This window comes from Macrotis lagotis, chromosome 3, assembly GCF_037893015.1.
Source record: "Macrotis lagotis isolate mMagLag1 chromosome 3, bilby.v1.9.chrom.fasta, whole genome shotgun sequence".
In the NCBI taxonomy this organism is placed as follows: domain Eukaryota; kingdom Metazoa; phylum Chordata; class Mammalia; order Peramelemorphia; family Peramelidae; genus Macrotis; species Macrotis lagotis.
This window is the reverse complement of record NC_133660.1, coordinates 249,153,861-249,180,310: the sequence shown is the minus strand read 5'-3', so window position 1 is coordinate 249,180,310 and position 26,450 is coordinate 249,153,861. Positions and strand designations below refer to the sequence as shown.

The following is a 26,450-nucleotide window of genomic DNA, read 5'->3' as shown; positions in this document are numbered from 1 at the left end:
AATGATATAGAGAGATAATATAGTCATTAATTTTTTTGTAAAGAGATACTTATAGAAGTTATTATTTGTCTCAAAATATTACTATCCCATCTATACATAATGATAATATGCCCTCTTTTCTTCCATATAATTATGCAATTTTATATAAATACATGTAAAAATCTAAATTATATATATTTATTATGTATTACATATGTATTACATGCTACAGATCACATATATTCTACCATATAAACACACATATATATGTGTATATATATATCTATATCTATCTATCTATCTATCTATCTATCTATATATATATATATATATACAAAATATGTTACATTAACATTCTATCACTATTCATATTCTGTCATTTCAGTAAGTCTGACCCTTTGTGACTCCATTTGGAGTTTTCTTGGCAAAAATGTGGGATAATTTTCCAATTAATTTGATAGGAGATAAACTGAGGCAAATAAGGATAAGTGAATTGCCCAGGATCAAACTTCCATTGAGTTTCTGAGGCTTGATTTGATGTCAGGAAAATGTTTTTGTGAATTCAAGCCCAATGTTCTAACCACTGCCTCACTTAATCAATATAAGCAAGTAATAACGAAAATGAATATCTTTGTTTTACCACTGGTTTTATTTAGAAACCTTCTATTGCTTCCCCATTACAAATAATGTGAATATTTGGTTTTGTAGATAGATTTTCATTATAATAAGGGAAAAACCCGATTGTTTTTCTTTTAGTTGTTTTTAAAATAATATAGAAATACTGATTTTTTTTTCTTTTAAATAGTATTTTTCCTCAATTTTGGGTAAAGGGAATTTTAATACTCTTCTGGATAGAATTTTGAGTTCCAAAATTTGTTCTCACATCTTCTTCCCTCCAAAAATGATCAATAATTTCATTAAGGTTATAGATGTGCAATAATATAAAGCATAATTCCATATCAATCATGTGAAAGAAGAAACAGAACAAAAGGAAGTACAAAAAATTAAAAATTGAAAATAGAACACTGATCTTCATTCAGACTCCATTAAGTCTTTCTCCTTTTTTTTTGTTTACATGAATTAGTTTTATGAGTATGATGAGTATTCCCAAGTGATCAATGATCAAAAGATTTGAACAGTTTTTAGGTGAAGAAATCAAAGCTATCCATTAGTCATATGAAAATAACAAAAATTCTAACTCACTATTGATGGGAGAAATGTAAATTGAAACAATTCTGAGATGCTATCTTATACCTAATAAATTTGCTGAAAAGAAAAAGCAATGACAAACTTTGGACACACACACACACACACACACACACACACACACACACACACATACATTTTCCATGCATACATTCCTGGAGTTCAGGAGTTGTCAACAGTAGTGTTATACTTCTTGAAGAATCAAGAATACACACAGGCGTATATATGCACACCTGTATGTCCAAATAGAATACACGTATGTCTACATATAAAGAAGTGTGATATGTTTATAGGGAAATATGATATGTGTGAGAGCGTGCATGTGACATAAACATAATGCATATTCATTTACATTTACAACTTCATACACATTAAGATACACATCCACATATGCAGTGGTACAATGGATAGAGCACAGATTCTGGAATCAGAAAGACCTGAGTTTAAATCTAACTTTAGATACTTGACATTCACTAGCTAAATGATCTTAGACAAGTCACTCAACCCTGACTGCCTCACATCCGGGACAATCTTCGGGCATCCTGATGAATATTTGGTCACTACATCTAGAAGGTTCCAGAGGAGAGCGTGAGACTAATGATTTTGCACAGGATCCCTTCAGTCAAATTCAATTCATATACATGTCATGGCATTACCTCCCTGATAATATGGTCTTCTTTGAGAATGAAGAGCAAAGACAATATACATATACACATACAATATACAGAGTTCATCACTGGGTTTATTGATCCCCAGGAGCTGAGGGTTACCAAGCTACCTAAGGAGAAAGAAACAAACTTGCGTAAATTAGAAAAAACAGTTCCAACATAAGAAAAATATAAAAATGAGGAAATTGGACAGTGAAAAAGAACAGAAGAGAGAAAGGGAAGGAAAGGAGTGACAGAGTGAGAATAGGTGGTCCCTAATAAATAAAACTCTGATATAAAAATAATTTATTCTTGATGAAGTGTAACATTACTGTTGGGAAATCCTAGGCTCCAAGAACCTACCATCTCCGAATCTCATCTATCAAGGATTATAGGTGGCTACCACCGCTATTAACTTTATTTCTTTTTCTAGGAGTATATCTTAAATTTATTTTTCTTTAAAAAAAGGTAATGCTAAAGCACCTATTCAAAGTCCAATTTTATATAGCAGGTCTAAGAAGAGTCTTACAAACACTATCTCATTTGTTCCTCATTCTATCACAATAATCCTATGGAGTAGGTACTACACATCATTGTGTACTTTAAAAGTAAGGAAATAAAGGCTCAAAATTTCCATTGATTACAAGATGTTCAGGAGCACAGATTAAGAATGGATCTGAAGCTTAGATATCATTCATCTAAGCAATCCTTCACTTTACAAATGAAGCTGAGAGATGTCAAATGACTTTATCAACATCCAACAAATGGAGAATGATTCAGAGGTGGGATTTTTGACAAAGATGTTTCAACTAATCTATCACAAAAACCACCAATCTGCTTTCTTGGTTAAGTGGAGCTCTCTGAATCACAGGATCTCAAGGCTGAAAAGGGTTTCATTGAAACCTTTCACTGGATCCCAAGTCTAATCCACTGAATGAGTTTCTGAATTGGAAATGTCTCCAGAAGCCATCTAGTCCAAATGATACTTGAACATTCCTCTATTTGAAAAGCAAGTAACCATGTCATTTTGCTTGAAGACCTGCTATTTAAGAAATACATTACCTCCCAAGGTATTCTATGCCTGTTTGGTATAGCTCCAATTGTCAGGAAAATTTTCCGTCCAGCAGACTTAAGTCAACTCCTTTGCAGCTTCAGTCTAACACTCCTAGTCTTCTCTACCTAGGGTCGGATTGCCTCTATGCATGAATAAACAGTATTTGAATATACAATTTCTTGGGAAACTTGCCATGATGGCCATGTTTTGATAGCTGAATTAAAATGGGAAAATATTAATACCCTATGTTAAGTATTGGCGATTAAAAAAAGTAAGCTAATATCTTCAAGGTGCTTACATGATAAGAGAGACAAAATGTATAGGGGAGCCAAAAGAAGCAAATAGAGGAGTGGGGGCAAAGTGCAGAATTAGACAAAACAGGAAATCAAAATGGAGATGATCTAAATCAGAGACAGTTGGGAAGTTCAAAATTGTTCCTCATTAACCAGACGGCAGGAATCTAAATGTTCTTGATTAAATTCTGGGAGGAGGATTGTTATGCCAGCCGGATAGTTTAGAGATAGCCAAGTGACCAGGTGGGCCCTGGACAGGCTAAGAGAAATCTAAAGTCACCAATAAGATCCTAGGAGTCTAGCCAACACCTGCGAGTTCTGTCAGAGAAGAACTAACTGTGAACAAGTTGCTGTCCATATTGATCCAAAATGTGTTTCCTATGAATTTGCTATAGAATTTCCGCTTACCAAAAGACACAAAAGAATGAGAGGCTTCCTTGCATATCCAAACACACCTGCTTAGTCAATGATGCTTAAATGATTTTCTCCACATACTTAAATCCCTCTGCTATTTAAATGTGTTGATCATAATTAACAACAACTTATAATGAAATTATAATGAAAATAGATTAGATTGAAAGACTGGAAGCTTTTCAATGTCACACAAGGGCAGGAGTACCTCAGCTATGAAGACAAGGCACAGAGGGTGACTTGTGCTCTTTCCTTTCTAATATGATGACAATGATTAAAGCAAACATATTCAAGCCAATGCTGATAGCATCCTGCCATCTGTGACCTTGAAATGACTAAACTGAATTCTCCCCATTGAAATTATTGCTAGTCCAAGCAAGTCTAAGTCAAATTCTAGGAGGCAGGCGACATTTTGTTATTTACCTGATATAAAGGATGGATGAGTCCACTGGCACAAAATCCTTGGTGCAGAATCAAAGCTTGCAGCTGTTTCTTATTTTTATACTGATTATGTCTCACTTAGGGCAAGTTAAGCCATAAAAATTAACCAGGGTAGTGAAATGCATCAAATCCACATTAATATCTTTAATTACAGTGCCATACCTGAATGCACGGTCCTGCTTTAGTAAGCTATCGGGGTTCTCCATTAGGAGCTCTGTTTTCACAAGCTGTGGCACTGTTAATTTGCCTCAGGTGAAAAAAAAACAAAAATATGCAAATCTCAGAAAAGAGTATTTTAAAAGGAAAATAGACCAAAGACAGTTTATTGCTTATAAAATTATTATATGTCTTTTGGTTACCTGAACTATTATGTTGGATAATATTGAAACTCAAAGTGACTTTACTTATAAAAATACATTTTACCATGGACTCAACTCAGTATGTTGAGGAATTCCATAAAAATTTATTGCCTTATGCAGACAGAATGTATCTTTTCTTCCCCTTGGTGGAAAAGACACAGTGATCAGAAAGCTAGGCTAAATAGATTCTGAGATATATTTTAGCATAATTTTAATAAATCCATCAGGGATGAAACCATGTGCTCTAGTTAAAAAACATCTGTTTTAATTTGAATATAACTGAAAAGTTTTACTATTTTAAAAATTGCAACTTAGGAACATAGCTTATTATTGAGCATTTGAAAGAAATGTACATATATTAGTTTTGTATAAATAGGAACTAATTAAAATGTTGAAAAAAATGAGTGTTTCCAGGAACAATAAAGGTATATTATGAGTCATACATGGCTATGGATTTCAGTGAGCTAATCAATGTAAATAAACATTTATAAAGCATTATAAAGTTTGTCGGTGTATGTATGGATGCTTTTGGGATCTTCTTTCAAGTCCTTGAGTTTCATACATAAAGATGCTTTTATGTCCATTTTTGAATGTGGAAACTGAGGCATTGAAGGCAAAGAGTTCGTTTCAAACAGCTTATAATTGTCAGAGCCAGAATTCACACTCAACTTTCCTGAATCTAGTAGCACTTTAGGAACCATTTTGAGCAGGTCCCCAATTCTGGATTTCATCCTGTTTCACCAATTGCGCCACTTTAGTTTTCTTTCACTTGCTATGTTTAGTGGAGCAAGGAATCGGGTATTCTCATACAGGTTAGCAAAGGGAAGGAGGTCTTTGACTTCAAATATAAAGAATTTATATCTTTGGCACTCCTATAGAAAGTTATATACCATGAATTATGAAAATTACATTGAGAATATATAAATAGAAGACAGAGACTTCAGATAATTTTCACTTTATCAACTGAACTGCAGAGACAGAATATAGAATAACTCTGTTGAATACTTCTTGCTAGTGGATGACAGGATCAGCTTGGCATTCATGAGGTCCTAATCAACTCCATCTACCAATGCATACAAACACATCCCCTGCAATTTATTGACTTTGAAAATGCACTGAGGGAATGGAGATATTGTGATCTGTCCAGGGTCATATATACTATACATAAGACAAGAACCATCATTTCAAGACCAGATATCAGTACACTGCACCATGATATCTGGAATTCCCATATCTTTGAAACTCGATATTTGTCTACCTTCCAACACTCTTTTATTACCCTAAGAACTGTACAGTGAATATTGATGACATATCTAGACACACCCCAAACTGAAGGCTCCTTGAGTTTATAAATACTATTACCATTAGTTTCAGATGAGCAGACTGAAGCTCAGTATCCTATATTTTGTAAGTGTGAAATAGGATATTCTATGCTTATTATTATTTGTAATCATGATTATTTATCACAATTATATCTATGTTATATTATTAGAAGAATTGATTGGGAATTGAAAGGTACAGGTAATCCAACTTCTGAATTTTATGTAAAATTGGAGAATCAAGATTAAAGCAATATCTCATGACATCAAATTGGATGTTCTTTGATTCTCAGAAGATTCTGAATAATCAATAAGTTAGGATTACTTCTGAGGGTCCTAAGATTCCAATGATACATTAAAAAGTATACAATTTATGCTTCATATAAAACATGCATGGCAACTTCTGTGTTAGATTTCATTTTTTTTATGTTTTTTTTTTTTTGCAAGGCAGTGCGATTAAGTGACTTGCCCAAGGCCACACAGTCAGGTAATTGTTAAGTGTCTGAGGTTGGATTTTTACTCACGTCCTTCCAACTCCAGGGCTGGTACTCTATCCACTGTACCACCTAGCCGCCTCTGTGGTCGATTTTATTTAAAAACTTTTGCCCATTTGTTCAATGAGATGAACAAATGATATTCAACTTTATAATTAGTGTTCTTTTAACTCCAAATTTAGCCTTATCCTAGAAGGTCAAACTAAAGAGGGTTTTAAAAATATAATTTAATTTCCTTAATTGTTTTAAATTCATAGATACAAAAATAGGCTAATATGGGCAATCATCACTTCATGAGCAGGTGCTCTTTGTTTACTACATATCAAATTCCAGAGATAATTTGCCAATCAACTAAGATGGAATAATGTAGGACATGATTGCATTATTATGCTCAACTCTATGGGAATAGTACAACCACGCTGGGTTTGCTTTTAATGCTCTGTGTGTACACAAATTGCTCAATTAGGAAGGTCTTTTGTGTAGAATGCATTGGAAATAAAAGATTAGATTACACTTTATTCCTTATCTGGCTAGTCCCTCATATACACACTCACACAGAAACAAAAAGGAAGAAGAGGAAAGTAAGAATAATTCAATAAAATGGTTTGAATGAAAATTTCCTCCTTCATCACAGATGTATACACAAACATACATACTTAATCTTCTTAGTTAATATAAGAGATGTAGAAATAAAGGCCCTTAAAGTTTAACTGATTCACCTGAGATTAGTCAAGTTACATAATGTCAAAATCAGGTTTCCCATCAGTTCCTTAAGACTCCTACATTCATTATTCTTTCCATGAACTGAGAAAAATGTCAAAATACAATCACTTACATTACCAACTAATAGATGATACGTGGTATGAATAAGCAGTATGGAAAAATATGTCAAGTTTGTCCTATATGGTATATGAAGCTCATTTTTTAAGCTAAGCAAGGACAAAAAAATTAGATTTGGGAGAAATTAATGAGACTTTTAAAAACAAAAGGAATGGGATGGTTTCTTACAATGATGCAGATGAACCCCAGTCATCAGAATATATATTTCACTTTTTTCTTGTTCTCTTCCTTTTTGCAAATCTAACATGCTTTGCAAAGACATAGAGATACTACCTTTAATTGCAAAGATCTATGTTGCATATAATTTTCTTTTTCAATTCGGTATAATTTTCTTCTTTTTGACATTTGCTATTTTTTCTCCTAAGGATTCCTTATGCCTGTAATTATTCTAAATGAAAACTGTCAGTCTGCCTATATTCTTAAGGATGGGGTTCAATTACCTTAGAAACATTCAAATCTCTAAGGTGTTATTAGTCATAAGGGGACCACAAGAAGGCCATATTTATTTGTTTGTTTGTTTGTTTGTTTATTTATTTATTGCCAGGCAAATGGGGTTAAGTGTCTTGCCCAAGTTTACACAGCTAGGTAATTATTAAGTGTCTGAGACCGGATTTGAACCCAGGTACTCCTGACTCCAAGGCCAGTGCTTTATCCACTGTGCCACCTAGCCGCCCCAAGAAGGCCATATTTAGCACAAAAATCTCTAGAGATGAACAAAAAGCTCATTTTCCCATAAGAACACAGGACTTTTGTCTCCCCTCAAGAAATGTAAGAACACTTTAAAGAAGTAAACTAAACTTTTCAGAGCAGTGGTAGAAAATTTAAACTCTAAAGGTGGCTGCCAAACTCTTTCACATGGAACCCTATTTCAAGGCTATGATTGTGAATTCCAGGGTGAAATTGGGAAAACAAAACAAAACAAAACAAGCACAACCGTGAGGTAGAGAGAATTGATCTCTCATTCTATTTTTAGGTCCACTCTGCCCTTTGGAGTGGTTTACTCATCTACTGTCTACCAGATATCTGAACACTGATAGTATGGTCATCAGTGCTAAGTTTACTTTTTTTTAACAAAGACATCCTTGAAATTTTTATTAAGTGTGACATAACCACAAATTTATTTACAAAATATTTTTATTGGCTTCCTACACACCTCTAGGGTAGTTAGTTATATATTTTGGTCCCTGTTTTACGAATATAAAAACAAACACAAAAAAGCCCAGAGAATGATAAATTTAGAGCTGGAAGGGATCTTAGAGGTAATCAACTCAGATATGCTCATCTCAGAAATGAGGAAATTGAGTTGGAGAGAACTTAATGCCTTAGGATGACAGAGATAAGACAGAATTTGAACTCAGGTTTTCCTGACTCCAAGAATAATGCTTTATCCTTTATTCTAGCTATAGATTCAATAGTTTGTCCATGATCATAAAGTTTCATAAGATCAGTTTGCATTTGAAACTGAGTAGTCAGACACCAAATATATTCTTCTTTCCATTGATCTACATAATGGCAAGAGAAGTATTAGCAAGTGAATTAAACGCTGCTATTCAGTTGTATCCCAATATATGGATTTTTGCCTATAGGTTTCTTTCTGGCAAAGATACTGAAGTAGTTTACTATTTCCTCTTTCAATGAGTCCCCATTTCTACTGATCAAAAACTGAACCAAATACAGATTAGGTGATTTGTCCAGGGTCACAGTAAATATCTGAAGTAAGGTTTGAATTCAGATCTTCCTGAGTCCAAGTTCACTGCTTCAGATAGCTGTTAACTTACAAAAGAATAGGGAAATTTAAATTGAATACTAATAGACTTTTCTTCAAGGATATAAAATAAATTTACAATTGTGAAACTCTAAGTGGGTTAGAGATGGAGTGATATTGGGGGGATAATATGTTGAGAAAACCTATGCTAATGTCCTCCTTTACTTCTCAAAAATTATGTACTTTCCCAGGGGCCCAGCAAACCAATCTATTTGAAGCCTGAATCTCAAGAATGTTCCCCTGTGGGTTTCCATAATGTCCCTCATTTGATGAACTCAACTAGGTCAGCAGCTCAAATGCTTCACCATAGACAGCTACCAACCTCAGAGGACAGAACATTTTTGCTCTAACTTTTACCAATTAATTGGTTAGGAAGAAAATGCACATATTATATATTTTAAATAGCTATGATATATTAAAGCAAGATGTCTCCATCATAAATTATTTAGAACTAAGAAAGGAATCATTAGGCATGGAAAGATATAGCCAATTTTATTCCTTTCCTCTCCACACCCCTCCTTTTTTGTAAACTATGTATCTCATGCTTATGGAACCCTATGTGAGCAAATATTTAGAGAAATGTATGAAAAGATAGAAAGATAGATAGATGTACAGACAGATATATACATATAGATAGATAGATAGATAGATAGATAGATAGATAGATACCATTCACAATCCTGAGTTCTACTTGCTTGAATCCTTTCCTGATAACAATTTCTGAGGTTAGGCAATTCTTTTTAGAGTGTTGCTGCAGTGAGTTAATGTTTTAAAAGACTCATTATTTATTGACAAATATTTTAATGGATTTGTGATTTTACTAATGATGGTATTCTCTGCTGTGATTCAGATTACTGTCCAATCATAATAGTCCATAATCTGTGCTTCTTATTCATATAAACCATTCTTTAAAATTTCTTCAGAACATAAATTTTATGTCCTGGGTCCCTTTCTGTCTTCTCTTCACATTGTCTGAATACCACTGATGCATGGGACTTATCCACCAGTTAAGTGAACCTACCTCTTTCCATGTGACTCTCTTGTCCTTTTTAGTTTTCATTTCTTAGAAATGAAATATGGAGATATATACTTCTCTAGTTCTCTATCACAAATATTCATTTATAATTCATTGCAGTAAACTTGCTCACATTTGTCATTCCTTTTTGCATTATTTTCAGATACAATTTGGAGGGGAGGGGATGCAAACTTAATGGATTTCTCTATGTATCTAGAAAAAGTGTAATATTTTTGGAGTATTTGGACTTGATAACAAGTTTCATAAAATCCTATGAAGATTTTAAGTCTTTCTGGAGATCAAACATAAATGAGGATCCATAGAAGTTATTGAAGTTCACTTTCAGCTGTAGATCTCACGGTTAACCAGTGGAACTGTTTGGAAAGCAATATAGTCTTCCATCAGCGATGCCAGGATCTTGGATCCTGGGCATGAAAGGGAAGAGTACATATCACCTTTCTAATCACAAAGAGCAAAAAAAATATTCTATCTATAAGCATGTCTATAGTGACCTCTATTCTTTGAAAGGTTGATAAATAAAAGGTGATGAAAAAATAAAGTAAGTAAAGGTTATCCATACCCAAAAGAGAGAGGGAAGCACACAAAATAGAGTCCTTTTTGTCTGGCATTGTCATGTCTTCTTCCTGATTTTATCATGTAAAATTGTAGTTAAGGGACAGCATAGACAATTAAAAGATCATCACTGCAGAAATGAAGATATAAGTTTAAGTCTTGTCATTGTCATATATTGTTTGACTATAAGTGAGTTAAATAATATCTTAATGAACCAGGAAATACAGGTTATAGATGCATTGCCAGTCTGCCTTGGTGAAAAGAATAATAATATGGAAGTTCCTCAGATGAATAGAATCACAGGAACATGATTTTTGTTTTGGATTTTGAATGATGCAATTAATTAATAATGAGAGTTGGGACTTAGCTCCCACCATATATCTCAGGTTTCTCCCCAAGAGAGGACAATAATACTCTTGGAACAACAACCACTTCACAGCATACAAATGGAATCAAAATGAATATCCAGCAACTGAAGAATATTTGAACAAATTATAGCATATGAAAGTGATAGAATAATTTTTAAGCTATGAAAGTTATGAGAAAATTAGAAAACATACAAAAGTTCATGTCTATTGATGCAGAAAAAAGAAAGCGGAATTTGGAAAACAATGTGTATAAAATCTAAAACCCTGCAAATTTAAATACTACAAAGCAGTCAAACCCAGATGATCTGCAATGAGTCTGGCCAAAAAACCCAGTTAATCAAACACTTCATCATTGCACACAAGTGAGGGATTAGTCTAATAAATTATTGCAAATGTTTTCAGATTTAAGTGATTTCATTTGCTGTTTTGTCTAAATGGTATTCTTAGAAAAAAAAAGTGGTGCTCAGTAGAGGTGGGGGAATACCGTGAGAAATTTCTATGATTTAAAAAAAAACCATTAAATTGTTTAAAAGAAAAAAAAGCCATCTATTCTAGAATTACCACATTAAGTCCCAAGGTTAAAAAGTAAACATCTAAACTGAGATAATTCTTTGTGCTTTTAGAGATCAATTCAACCCAATTATTTAGTACCTAGGCAAAACATTGTTGTAGGTTCTGGAGATACAATGACAAAATAAGAAAAAAAAATCCCTTTTCTCAAGGAGATAACATTCTATAGAAAGGATATAACTTTTAAATATAATGATATATTTGTCTATAATTATGTACACAGTAAACTGAATATCTAGGGAGATCAGGAAATAATGTAAAAGAGGTCACTTGAAGTAAACCATGAATGATGCTAGAGTCCTATCCAACATTTTTCCATAAGAGAAAGAAGATCTGGGTCTCAGTTTTAGGGGTGTCATGGCAGTAGTACTACTAGTAGTAGTAGTAGGAATAGTAGTAGCAGTTGTAGTAGTAGTGGTGGTGGATGTGGAAGTAGTAGAAGAAGAAGTAGTAGTAGTAGTAGTAGTAGTAGTAGTAGCAGTAATAGTAGTAGTAGTAGTAGTAGTGGTGGTGATTGTGGGTGTGGAAGTAGTAGTAGTAGTAGTACTAGTAGTAGTGGTGGTGGTGGTGGTGGTGGTGGTGGTAGTAGTGGGAGGAGGAGGAGTGATGTCAAGTTAGTGGTAGGGTTAGGGTAGAAAGAAGAGCAGTAGTGGAAATAATAGAAGTAGTAGTAGTAGGCCTAGGAGGAGTAAGAGGAAGAGGAGGAGGAGGTAAAATAGTGGTGGTGATAATGGTTGTGGTGGTAGCAATAATAGCAGCTATTATTAGCAGTGCTATTATTATTATTATTAGTATTATTAGTATTAGTAGTAGTAGTAGTAGCAGCAGTAGTAGTAGTAGTGGTAGATGGCAATTAGTAATAGAAACAGCATTTATATTTCAACAGGATTTAACCAAGGCTGTTTCTGTTAAGATCTATTGGAATATCTCTATAGGAAGTCCATTCACAAATGTTCCATAGCAACATTGGAATGAATTACTATTTCCCAGCCCTCAAGCCAAGGGAGAAAACAAAAGACACACTCACTGTAGCCTGTTGCTTTTCTGCTTTCTCAGCTGCCTCATTAAGTTGCTTTTGAAAGGCCTCCTGGAGAGACTTCATTTCTTCCCTAGTTTAGTACAAGGAAAAAAAAAAGACATAACACAATTTCTTCAGTCCTCTCTGCTCATGAGGAAAGAGGGTTTTTTTTTGTTTGTTTACTTGTGTTTAGAAAATAGACAACTTGAACCGAGGAGGGCCAACCTGAAGCACTTAGTGTTTATCCAAGGGTCCCTTTAATAAGGGCTTTGTCTCTGGATACAAATGAAAAAGGGAAATTGTATTTAAAAGAAATTGCCTTGTCATGATGTCATGCAAAGAATCCCACTGTGGAAAACATCCTTGAATCTCATAATGGGTAGAAATTCCAATTAATATAATAAAACACTCCAATCTAGGAATTCCACTAAAACTATGGTAAGGTGAGAATGTGCTGGTGAGAGAAAGTGACTTCAGATTTGCTGAGTCTGCATATTTGCAACTTCTTTCTCTACCTCTTAATTTATAGATTCCTCTTGATTAATATCATCCCACTCTCTATCCACAATTCTTCTGAGATTTTAGCTTTTACTGAAGTGTGTGTCAATGGAAGGACTTAGAACTTAGTAAATACTGGGAGCTAAAGGACAGCCTCATTGTTTTGAGACAAAAAAAATGAAACGACAAACACACATATAATTTATGAATAAAACACTAGACAATTAATTAACATGAATCCTTTGTCAGCTAGATAATTTGAAGATTCTTAAAAATGCCAATGAACCTTCTTGGATTTATCAATCGATAACAAGGCATTTTAAAAATAAATGAATTCTAATTATGCTCTTTTCTAGACTAATTCTTGATTTTCTTTTTAATCACCAAAGCTTTATTTGCAGGACCAAGATATGATTAACATTATACACATTTTTAAAATTACTGTACAGTCTGAGGGAAGTAATTTTTCTAGATTCCCATATACATCTTCTATCAGCCACAGTAGCCATCACTTCTGTACTTATGATTAAGAGCACTGAACAATGAAACAGTAAACAATAGAGTGACTTAAATGCCTTGGCCATTAATAAGATGTGTGACCCTGGATCATCCATTTAACCACTCTGATTTTCTGTTTCCTCATCTTCAAAATGAAACCTATAACTGTATTCTCAATAGCACAAGGTTCTTGAGGAAATCCCATTAAAAATTGAAAGCATGATGCAAATTATAGAAATGTGATGATGATGATGATGATGATGATGATGATAAAAAAATCCATTACTTTTTTGGTAGAACACCTCACAAGAATGTTCTGGCTCTGAATCTCTATATACCTGTTAAATATTTATGACAGTCAACATCTGTTCCCAAACACCATTTATAAACCACACATTTATCACTATATGTCTGCAAACATTATTTATAAAAGTTTCATTCAGCAATTCAGTTTCATCTATGACTGTCTAAAATTTAAATTACTAGTTCTTTCATAAAATCAGTAGGTAATCCATAATCATTTTATTAATTCCAATACTAATTTCAATTTTCACAGTTCTAAACTGAAAAGAGTCTCTGTAGTCTCCTGGTCCAATTTCTTCATTTTAAAAATTAGAAAATTGAAACTGAGAGAAGTTAAGTGAATTATCCAATGTCATATACATATATATATATATATGTATATATATATATATATATAATTATGCTGGATAATTAGATAAATATATATGATTGGATATATATATATATAAAAAATTATGCTGGATAATTAGATAAATATATATATATGATTGTATATATATATATATATATATTTATATATGATATAAAGCCTTAAAGACAATACTTCTTATTATAAAGAAAATATTGGTTTCAGTGAACTAAAGGACATCAGTAGCAAACTTTATTTCCCATAGAAATACTGTATTATTTGGAAAATTTTAAATATGTGTTTGCTTTTTTATTTTTTTGCATCCCCTGGGAAATATTTCTTTAAGTGATGTTTTCTCATAATTGAGTTGTCAACAAGATAAGATGTTACTTAGTGACTTGGGAGGAGAAAATAAGCATAAACAATTTACTAAATGCCCCCCAGATTCATGCATGTTAATACATGTTATCTTTATTGCCTTTTTATTCTGTTTTGGTTCGTTTTCAAATAGTAGACAAAATGCCCTCATAATAGTTTCCTAACCAAACCCCCAGGCTGTTGCTTATTATACCTCTAGGAAATAAGCTCAAAGAACAAGTTGTCTACAGAATTCAAAAAAGATATAGAGCAAAGGTAGATTATGTTTACTGCTTCCATCCCGATTAGAGGGCAAAATGGAAAATTGGGATCTGATTTTCTGAATCTCTTCACATCTATTGAAAGCCTTATATCAAACTCCATCCTGGGGACTTTTCTCTCCCTATGCCCCAAAGATGCTCAGGAGTGTGATGGCACCAATTATATAGACTACTGAAAGCTAGTCGTTAAATATTCAGTGAGAACATTTGTCCCAGAAATATACCAACAGCATAAATGAGGGATTATTTTGTTGTTTTATTGCTTGTATTGATTTAAGAAAGTGATGGAGAAACTATTATTCATTCAGATTAAAATAAAAAATTAGGTCATTTGTGTGATTTTCATTTATAGGGTTGGTTGTTAAAATTTACTAGTATACAGTTTTCTAGGCCTTTCATGCTGTATTAGTTTGATTTTTGCTGAAATCAACATTTTAGGCCTAGCTTGATCTAGAACCCCGAGGACTCACTGGATGGGAAGTCGAATTTAAAGAATGAGAGGGAGAGTCAGTATCCAAAATATGGCAGGATGGATGAATGGATGGATAGAATGTGTGATGGTATGTGCAGAAACAGGATAAGGCCAAGCTGCATTTCTGTTAATACGTTTAAAATACATTTTGTCAAGTTCATCAACCAGAATTTTTATTTTTTATTTCTCATCAGTATAGATTGGTCCTGATCGGGAAGCCTCCTCTATCTATGTAGTCAAACTCCTATTCTGTAATATAGAGCAAGAGAAAATTATCTGGATAATGAGGGGGTGAGTGAGATTCCGGGGAGGAGGTTTCAGATGGGAGACTTAAGAACACATGCTTCTTTCTGACTTCAAAGCTCGGTCTTTGTCTACTGTGACTCTAGTAATGAATGGTAGAGGACTATTGGAAAGAGAATCATATTTAAACAAAAGGGGGGGGGTAGGGATTTTAATTGAAGCCAAAAGTGCCCCAAAGTGATTTTAAATTCTTACTTTATTACATATATATATACATATATATATATATATATATATATATATCTACACACACACACACACATACAGTCTCTCTCTCTTGCACACACATATTATTAATATATATATATATATTTATGCACACATATATATTTATATGCAATATATATATATATGTATATATATATAAAGAGAGACAGAGACTGAGAGACAGAGAGAGAAGAGAGAGCACATGCGCATTATTGCGATTGACAATAGTTTAAATGGCAAGTTTATTGTGGATAATTCTGATTGAATGGTCAGAGCTACAATTAGCAATTTTTATGCCTTGGTTAAATAGTAGTTAGGACTTAAGAGACCCCAGAAATTTATAAATAAGGCCCTACTTGAGAAATTCTTTACTCTTCATCTTTCCCAAATCTCCCAGCTTCTAGGACCACTCTTTTCTGCTTTACTTGTGTGTATTTTGAATAAAGCTATGTGTGCATATGTATGAATGTCCATATTCTTCATATATAATTAATACAATGCATTTATGTTTACAATATATGTATATATGCCATATAATTATTATGTTGGTTTACAACATATATGCTTTGTGTACATAATACATACTTATGTTATATATAAAATATTTCAAAATATATATGTTTACAATGTACCCATAACTAGATTATAAACTTCTTAAGAAAGTGCATAATTAAAAAATAATCTATTTATCCTGAGTCTCAAGAACAATGTACAGAATGGATTAAGGGTTAATGTAAATTTAACTTCATTGACTGAACTAAAGGATAACAGGACAGTAACACTAGCCTGTGTGGAAGAAGACTAGAAGGCCAACTTCAGAGTGGCTACCGTGATGGAATGACACAGGATAGAGTCCATCAGAAAACCAGGATAGGGCAGAACTCAACTGGAATGCAGGGTATAGTAAGGAAAACTTCAATCTGAAAGTTTTCCAGTTTAATGAATTATTCTTGTAAATAACATATTAAGTTCATTTCTCTTGACTGAAAAACTCTTAAGTGCTATAGGTGATTTCTCCATTTTGGCAGCTTGGGACCAAGTCTCAAATCTATCCTAGATAAGACTGGTATTGTCCAATTAAGACAATAAGATAAATTAATACTCTTTCCTTTCTTAATCATGAATTTGCTATAAAGAATTCTAAGAGACTCCAGTTTGCATGACTTGGGATATGACCTTCTATTTTCCAAGCCCTATTGAAAGGACTTCACATCTATCTTGTGGTCCCAAGTTTAAGGTATTAAACAACAAAATGGTGTGGGAAAAATACAAAGAATGTACAAATCCCTAACTCAAAATATTCACTCTAGGGATTATGCTTAAAAGAACAAGTTCCCTTCACAATGGATACTTTGGGATATGATTAAGTGCAGTGTGATTTGAGGAACCGATTGTCATGTTCACCTCTTATTATAGCCATTTATCAGGGTCCTTTTAAAAGTCTCTGGAATTGCTTTTAAACTGTATTAAATGATGGGGTTGAACCACATTCAATGACTTTAATAGACTCCATACAATCTAAATGCTTATCTCTAGTTAATCTTGCCAAGTTCTAGCTGCTAAATGAAGGATAACATCTATCAGCTGACACTCCATGTGTAGCTGAAGCAAAACAACTTCTTCCATTCCCAACTATCACTGTTGATAGTGTTTCCTTGTAATTACTTCTTTCCACCTTGCCAACCCAAGCCTTAGCACAGTGGATTGCCCACAGTTACAGAATTGAGTTATTCAGAAGGGGATGATCAAAAGAGGTAAAGAAAGCAAAGCAAAAAGGGGATAAGGGTCTTACCTTTGTTTTTTGCCCAATTCCAGAAGTTTTTGAACATCACTCTTGGCTGATGCTTCATCATTTTTCAATGACTGGTGAGAAAAAGCAAAGAATAGGGAAAGATCTATCAGTATTACTTGGCTGTGAAATGATGCTTGGAGATGCCTTTGATTTCTTTTGGTTTTGGTTTTGGTTTTTGCAAGGAATGGGGTTAAGTGACTTGCTCAAGGTCACACAGTTAGAGAATTATTAAGTGTCTGGGTTTGGATTTGAACTCAAGTATTTCTGACTCTAGGGTTGGTGCTCTATCCACTGTGCCACCTAGCTACCCTTCCTTTGATTTTTTTCTTTATCCATATATCAAATCCAACACCCATTTTTCATAGAGAGGAAGAGTCAATGAATAATATGGGACTTCAATGAAGAATTATAATGACTTCATGTAGCCTTTGGATTGCTTTAAGGACATGTTTAGGAATCAAGCAGCTAGGTAGCTCAGGGGTAACTAAGAAATGCAGTAGAGTACTAGACCTGTAATGAAGACTCATCTTCCTAAGTTCAAATGTGGAGTCATAAACTTGCTGTGTGGCCCTGGACAAGATACTCATAGCAATTTGCCTTAGTTTCCTCAACTGTAAAATGAGCTGGAGGAGGAAATGGAAAACCACTCCAGTATCTTTGAAAAGAAAATCCTTAATGGCATCATGGAGACTTGGATATTATCCAAAAAATGATTGAAAAGCAAGAATAATGAAGTAAGGAAAAAAAATTCTGAACTGGGGGACCCAAATAAATTAGAATGAAAATTGTTATCTTTGTAAGTTCAGTGGAGAGAATGCTGCCCAAAACTTCAAATCTCTCCACAAAATTGTAAATTATCATCCCTTTTTTGCTGTCTCTGTTGTTGCTTTGCTTATATTACTCAGCATATAAACAACCAGCCTTGCAAAAGAAGAAAAGGAACACAAACATGGTCCCAGAAATGCAGGGTCCTGAAATTGAAGCAACCAAACATTAAGAGAATGGTGGCCACATGAGCTCATTATCCATCTCAATGAAGCAAGCAATACAAAACTCTAAGGACAACATATTGCATAAAAGGGACTATGTAATCCAGGAAAAATAAATATCTAAATACTGCAAGAACAGCATAGGTTTTGCCACCAGTTATCTGAGGATTCAGGAAGGTCACTTATACATCAAATTCAAGTACTTTGCTATACTTGTTTTCAATTTATCATATATACATATATATATATATATATATATATATATATATATATATATATATATATATTCCATCTGATTCCAATTGAGATTGAAGGCAGTCACCCTTATAGAACACAAGCAAATAGATATGGCACAATATGTATACTGAACATAAGCTTTCAGGAGACAAAGATATCTTCATTTTGAGACCATTTTTAAATTTTGAACTTATTCTATCAAACTTAAAGATAGCACGGAACACTAAGGTGAGGTGCTGACTTCAAATTTCAGCTCTGTCACTTACTATGTGACCTTGGACAATTCATTTATTTGTTGTGCATCTTTTGGATTTACTTTCATCAATGTAGTTGGGGGGTACATTTTAATTAAATTATTTCTAATGTCTCTATCACTCTTTCTTCTTTAATCCTATGAACTCCCATCCCCCTAAGGAAGCAAAATATGATATTCAAACTGGGGAAGACATGCGCACACTGCCTAAAAGAAAAATTGATAGTCAAAACCCTTTCAATATTGAAGGAGATACATAAAAAAAGAAAATTTTAAAAACTATAAAAATAATTGATTTTTAAAAAATCCATACCATGTTGGGATCATATATTGAATGAAGCAAAAAGTTCACTACATCTCATGGGTACCAAAGTGCATCCTGGATCAGAGATTTCAATACTTTAAATTGAGACATAGTCTTAGAAGTGAGCTAGTCTTATCTGTTTCATATTTATATTATTTAGTTCAATATAATAATTTATGTACATAGTGATCATCTTTGTCTATTAAGGAAGGCTTTAATGTCTCAGGTCAGTTAAAGTCTTTTATGTGACAAGGAGATTATATTGCTATTGTCCATTTCTTTCAGTCATGTTCAAATCTTCTTTACTTCATTTGGGATTTTTCTTTTTGGGGGAAGATACTGGAATAGTTTACCATATCCTTCTGTAACTCATTTTATACATAATGAAATTGAGGCAAACAGGGTTAAATGACTTGACCAGGGTGAAAGAGATAGTAAGTATTTGAGTCCACATTTGAATTCAGGAAGATGAGTGAGTCTTCCTGACTTCAGATCCCCAAATCTATCTACTGCACTAAGCAGTTGCCTTACAAGTGAATATAGTATATTATGTTATTCGATATCATGGAATACCTTTTTCATTTCAGAGTACCCATGTCCATACAACCCTGGGCCTTCATTTTCCCGTTAGTTGATTTTAGTGTTTCCACTGTCATATGCAATTCCCGTCACCTTCAACCTAGTTTCTGTTCTAGGAACTTGTGCCAACTTTCCAATTCTTCTAAGTCTCTCTGTCTAAACAAAACAAAATTTCCTAAGGTGAAATTACATTCCTTCATGACCTTGGTTTTCAATATAGCTACTTTGATTTACACTTTGTTTTATGCCAGGGTATAAATGGCAGCATATATTTTATGCAACCTAACAGAATGTTCATTTATTGGTTCCCCAAAGTTTTTATTAATTCAGGGTGCCTACACATATATTAATAAGAAATTAATAATTATTCACTTAAATTGTATTTTTCCTCTCATGAAACAGAATGTAAAGTAGAAGAAATTTAAAAAAAAATTGAATTGAATTTCTAGCAATCTTAGGTCTAGTAAAGTTCTGCCATGAATTAACTATCTTATCTTGGGAAAATTATTTATTTCACCAAAGATATCTGATTCCTCATAGAGCATAATAAACTAAAGAATATTTTAATTTCCCTTTGATTTAAATTCTTGATCAAAACCAAAACACAAAGAGGCAACAAACAAAAACAGCCTATAACACCTAGGTAGACAATGAAATATTTTTGGAAGGAAATCATAACCTCAAATCTTGGGCCTATGAATTTTCTTAAAGGTCTGATGGAAGGTATCACAGTTCATTTTTTCTTGCTGCCTCTAAATTGTATTCTAGGGGCAGCTAGGTGTCGGAGTGGATAGAGTACTGGCCTTGGAGTCAGGAGTACCTGAGTTCAAATCCGACCACAGACACTTAATTATTACCTAGCTCTGTGGCCTTGGGCAAGCCAATTAACCTATTTGCCTTGTAACCCCTCAAAAAATGAATAATAAATTATATTTCAGATGTAAAGGATAGGGGGGAGGTCATAGGGTACATTACTAAATATTCTCCTGCGAGCCCATAGGCATGTTGCAAGATAATCCCACAGAAACTGGACAAAGTCTTCTGATTGGAATGCTGAATAGATTCCTTTTCAAAGACTCTCAAGATATAAATGATGGTTTTATAGGAATAATTCTCCTCCCTTCAGCCTTTCCCTGATGCAATGATTTGGGTTTGTCAGAAAATTTTCAGACCTTGGGCCAATGGGAATTTAAAATGCTCTCTTTTAGATAACTCCTATATTCATTTTCTCTCCTGCTCATTATTGCTTTTCATTACTTTATAATAGGAAAAACAGTGGAGTCAAATTTATCTTGGGAGCTGTGAGGGACTGATGGTTCTGCAAATAACAAATTTTTTTCAATCTCTCCATTTACAAACTGCAAATTCCCAGGTTGCCTGTTCAAATGGTATTTTCTTGCAAACCTCACATCCTAATAAATAACATTTTGTTATATTCAAGAACAGGGAGCTTTTTCAGTGCTGGTTAGAATTCAGATAAATTTGATTCTACAAATGTTTATTAAATGACCTACTATGTGTAGACATACACTATGCATAAGTCATTGATCTCAACACTAAAGATGCAAAAATAAAACCAAATAAAACCACAAGTTCTTATCTATGTTGTTATCAGAATGAATAGCAGATAATTTGGTGAATGGTTGGCTGTCACTCAGGATATGAATATTAATCTTACCTGAAGATTTACTTTAATTCCATCAAGTTCCCGGGAAGTCTTTGACAGTTGTCGGAGAATACTGCTTCTTTCCTTGAAGACTTCTTTCAGTTGTCTCTCCAGCTCTTCATAGCCCTGTCTAACACAGAAAGAACAGGTATGAAGTCCTCCCACATTACTACCCCAGTGCATTGGGGCTGATTTGGAATCAGAGCCTTGGTTCCAACAAATTTTTCATTACTCCCCAATGAAGCATCTAGCTTCACCTGCATTAGAAGATTATTGTGTCAGTAAAATCTGAACTAAGCTGAAATACAACTTAAAATTCTCAGGAAAAATAAAAAAAAAAAACAATTGCATCATTTCTGATAAGCTAAGGAAAAAAAAACTAAGAGGTCACCTACTAGGACATCTATATTTTACAGATGTGGAAACTGAGGCTTGAGGGGTAAATTGATTTTATTCAATATCACACAGGGTGAAAGTAGAAAAGTAGCTTTTCAAACTCTGAAGTCAGTCAGTAGTGCTCTTTACTCCTAGAGACAATGAAGTGTGGTTGCTACCAGATCTTCAGATACCCAGAACTTTAAGCAATGAGAAGAACCAGATTCATAGTTTGCATTTAAATGACAATGAAAAGCTTTGTGATCTTCAGCAAGTTAATTCATGCCTCTGAACCTTTGGGAACTCTCAAAGAATATAACTAGTAGCTTCTTTCAAACTACCTTTCCAAAGTGCCCCAATTATGAAAATAGACAAAAAAAAAAAATCAAAGTACTTGATTCACTTAATATTTTTTCTAACATATATTTTCTTCCCCACCTTATAAAATGAAATAATAGATAGTAGCCAGTTCATAGTTGTCTTATTTCTTTATTTGTTTATCCTTTCTCATTTATTAATGACTTTTTTCATTCATTCTTTGCTTTTTATTTTGTTTTGTTTTGTTTTTCCAGAGAGGTATCACAACATAATGGATAGGAAACTGGTCTTGAACTTGGAAAACCTTAAACTCTCAGTGCTTTTAGTTCAGGGGAGTAAAACTGAAATAGAAGTGGGGGAGGAAAAGTTAAACTACATATAAGAATCTTTGTAAACTTTATATTGACTTAGAAAACGTGTTATTAGTATCTATATATTATTGTGGTTGGGGACAGCTAGGTAATACAATATAGAGCCTGGTGGAACCATAGTCAAAGAGTCTCAACTTCTTGGGTTCAAATGTGGTCTTAGATATTTACTAGCTATATGAACTTGGGCAAGTCAAGTAACATCATTTGTCTCAGTCTCTTCATCTGTAAATTGTTCTGGAAAAGGAAATGACAAACTACTTCAGGATCGTTATAAAAAAATTCCAAATGGGGTCATGAAGAATTGGGCATAACTCAAAAACAATGAACAATTTTAATTTTATTTATTTCATTAAATATTTCCTAACAAACTTTTCATCTAGTTCAAGCATCACCCTAGATTGTTGTGCTATAACCCCATATTTGGGCACCATATTTGACACTTGTGCTGCTCTAGGCAATTATTTGTGTTTCAGATAAGATAGGGTTGTCTTTTAGAAAGCAAATGTTTCTACATCTTGAAATTCTCCATACAATCAAATAAAAGGCAATCCTAAACATTTTTTTCCTAAATAAATTTATATTATACATGCTGTGATTAGTAAAACTTTTGCTTCGTTTTTCTGCATCTTTTCCATCTGTGGCAACTTCTGAAAGTCCCTAATCTTTTGAATCCTTTGTCCATTCAGTTTGTCTGCTTGACGATCCTACAGACAGAAAATATTGTTTACTTATTCAAAAGTTTCCCTGGGAGGAAAAAAATTACACTTGAATAAATGTGAATAGTATGAGGAATTACAAACTTTGAGTGAGACAGACCAAAGAAAACTAAAGAAGTTGTATTTCCCAAATGCAGTATCTTTAGGATTATTAGCAAGTGGTTTCTGTCCAGAATGAGTTTCTTTGATGATTCTTTCCTTCTTCTCCCCACTTTTTTTTTAACAGAAGGATGCTAAAACCTGCCCTCATTCTCTGTCTTTCTTTGTGGAGAATGAGGATAGTTTCCTACAAAGGAAAATAGCACTTCTATCTGACCTTGTAATTTACCCTGCTGAACAGCGCATTCGCTGGCAATCAGACTATTATTAATGTTCCCAGGTTACCTCTTATTCTTACTGGCAGAGCTGTATAAACAAGGGAAAGGTTCAGAATTCTGAATTTTCTTTTTCCCCCCTCTTTCTTTTTTGTTTAAACTAAGCTACTTCCACATCTACCTTCTTTCTCCATCTACTTTAGGCATCATATCTTAAGTATATATTTTAAGCACACAAATACACACATACTTCTTTAATATAGATATGAGAGTTGACAGAACTGCGAAAACTTAGGATCAAATCCTTCCTTTTATTTTCATTTTTCTACCCTTGGTAGTTTGTAATACAAATGATTTAAATAACTTTACAATGAAACTCCACTCCATATGTTCACATCAAATATCTGTGTCCAACCTGGGATAAAATCTTCTGAACTATATTGTTCTGACCAGTCCCAGTCGGACACATTGTACCTTCACTCAAATATAGTGATATCATTTTGTCTCTCTTCAAGAACAAAGGGGAATAAACAATCAATAAAGAATCAATAATCAGTGCTTATTAAGTATCTCATAGGTCACATCTATTCTGTGAAAGCACTGAAGCTACAGAGAGAAAAAATAAAGTCATTTCTGTCTTCAATGAACTTATATTCTCAGTGCTTCAGTTAATTTGCTTAGACTATAAATGCAGTAATAAATACAATCCTCTTTTGGTAGAGGGGATCTACTCATGGGGAGATTGCTAAATCAATCAATAGATATTAATAAACCAATCAATATTTATTTAGTATCACCCATTAAGCATAGTAATAGCATAAAGGATACAAAAAGAGGAAAACAACCCCCACTACCCGCAATGCATCTAGAGTCTAATAGACTGATTTCACTTTGTAAGTGAATGAGTGAAATCATAGACAGACCCAAAGCAAAACAAAAGAAATCAAAACTAACCATTCTTTCACATCCTGCAGAATCTCCAGTTCAGAATTCAATTGTGGTGGGTTTTTTAATTCTTTTCATTCAAGTGTGTTGACATAGTTTATCTCCCCAATAAGAGAATAAGTCTCTTGAAACCTTGGTGAACAGGGGTGCAATTTTACCTGTGCATGGGCAGGGTTTGTATCGCTCATCCCACTGAGGCTTCCTGCCATGAAATACAATGTATGTGGGTTCTCAATGGGAACAGTGGGGCTTTTAACTCTGGTTGCTGAAAATCAATGTAGCCTATTGTGGGGAAATTGTTTACTGTTTTCATTACATTCCTGTGGTTGCGAGTTTTATCAAAATGTGTCACATGAGTATATGAGATGACTCTGGATTTAAACCCCATCAAAATCAAGACCCCAGAGTATATGTTTTATAAATCTCAAAAAATGTTTGCTTTTCCCACCAAACAAATACAATAAATGCAAAACAGGATTAAAGATATGTACAATCCAGAAGTGCATAACTGTGTAAATCTCAAGGGTTCTGAAGTGGTTAGAAAAGCACTCTTCAATACATATGGCATCTCAGCAGTTTGTATGTACACATATTTCCCTTAGTTTTCTCATTTGTATCTAACTCCCAACTTGATGTGATCAGCAATTGGCATAATAATTATAAATCATTCAATAAAATAAGCACATGGCAAGTCCTACACAAATGTTAGTCATAGTAATTATTATCATCTTCTTCATCATCACCATCATCATCATCATTATTTCTTCCAATGGGACAGAGTAGACCAGTCATGCTCTTTTCTTCTGTTTGATATTACCCATCTTACCATAAAACCATTAAAGAGTAGGTACCCTGTTCTGTTTTAATGTTCTATGAATGTAATTTATTTTTCTAGATAAAGCAATTAGAAAGATTTTATTTATTTTGAGTTTTATAATTTTTCCCCAATCTTGCTTCCCTCCCCCCACCCCCCACACAAGGTAATCTGTTAGTCTTTACATGCCATGATAATTTACATGGTCTATTTGCTATTTGTTAATTTTATGAGTGAACTGGATCACTCCCTTTTATAATTGTACTGTTGTTGAACGCTCTCTATTTCTAGAGTGAAAATCATGATGTTCTTTAAAATAGCGTCTATTGGGAAAGTCGCTAACTTGATTTTCTCTAATTTCTAGGTTCTCCCTCTAAGCTTTTGAATTTTTCTAACCCTGATGTTATATTTATGAACCAGGAGATTTGGAGAAAAGGAGCTAAGTAGATCCAAGATTCCATGAGATACTTGCCGGGTCTGAGTTCCTGTAGGAGTTATAGCTTAAGCCCTACTACTGCTAGACAAAGAAAAGACACAATCCCCTTTATTCCCCTGACCTAAGTAGGTAAAGGATTATGAGTTTCTTTTCTCGTTTTTCTCTTACAAAAAAAGGAAGATAGAAAGATAGAAAATCGTGAAACCTTAAACAATGAAGTTTCTTAACCACTGACAATTCGGCAATGACTTTCATATTTGTAATTCTATTGCAGTAATGATATAATATGAGTGTATTTCCACTTCAAGACATGGACTATAAGGCAATTCTCTCAAATTTTTGTCTTGGCAATGGAAAAGTAAGGATGTTCAAAAATGGGTGTGATTGGGCAGCCCAAATAATAATTGCCAAGTTAATCACCTTAAGGAAAATACTGCTCTTTGCTGGGATGCTAACATAAATAGGAAAAGCAGTTTCCCTCTTGTTGTATAGACTAGCCTTAGTAATTCAGATGAATCAGAACTTTATATTGTTGAAGAGCAAAAATGAAAGGGAGGATATCTCCTTGTGCAGAGCTACAAAAATTGGAGTTTTCCTATCTTCTGCCTATATGTAATCACCCTTCAGTAATATGTGCAAAATATCTTATCTGTCAGATCATGGTTCTGAGTAGCTTCATGGCTGACTACAAGATGCAAAAAAAAGTCATTTGGTGGTGACT

At 33.7% G+C, this 26,450-nt stretch overlaps 1 protein-coding gene across 1 annotated transcript in view; it reads right to left on the bottom strand.

Moving 5' to 3' along the window:
* The window catches only part of LUZP2 (leucine zipper protein 2), a 517,934-nt gene extending 505,498 nt beyond the window's left edge, over positions 1–12,436 (bottom strand). The window contains exon 1 of the mRNA XM_074227567.1: positions 12,362–12,436. Within this exon, the coding sequence (XP_074083668.1) occupies positions 12,362–12,436 (75 nt within the window). The remainder of the gene's footprint in view (positions 1–12,361) is intronic.
* Between the last annotated feature and the right edge of the window lie 14,014 nt (positions 12,437–26,450).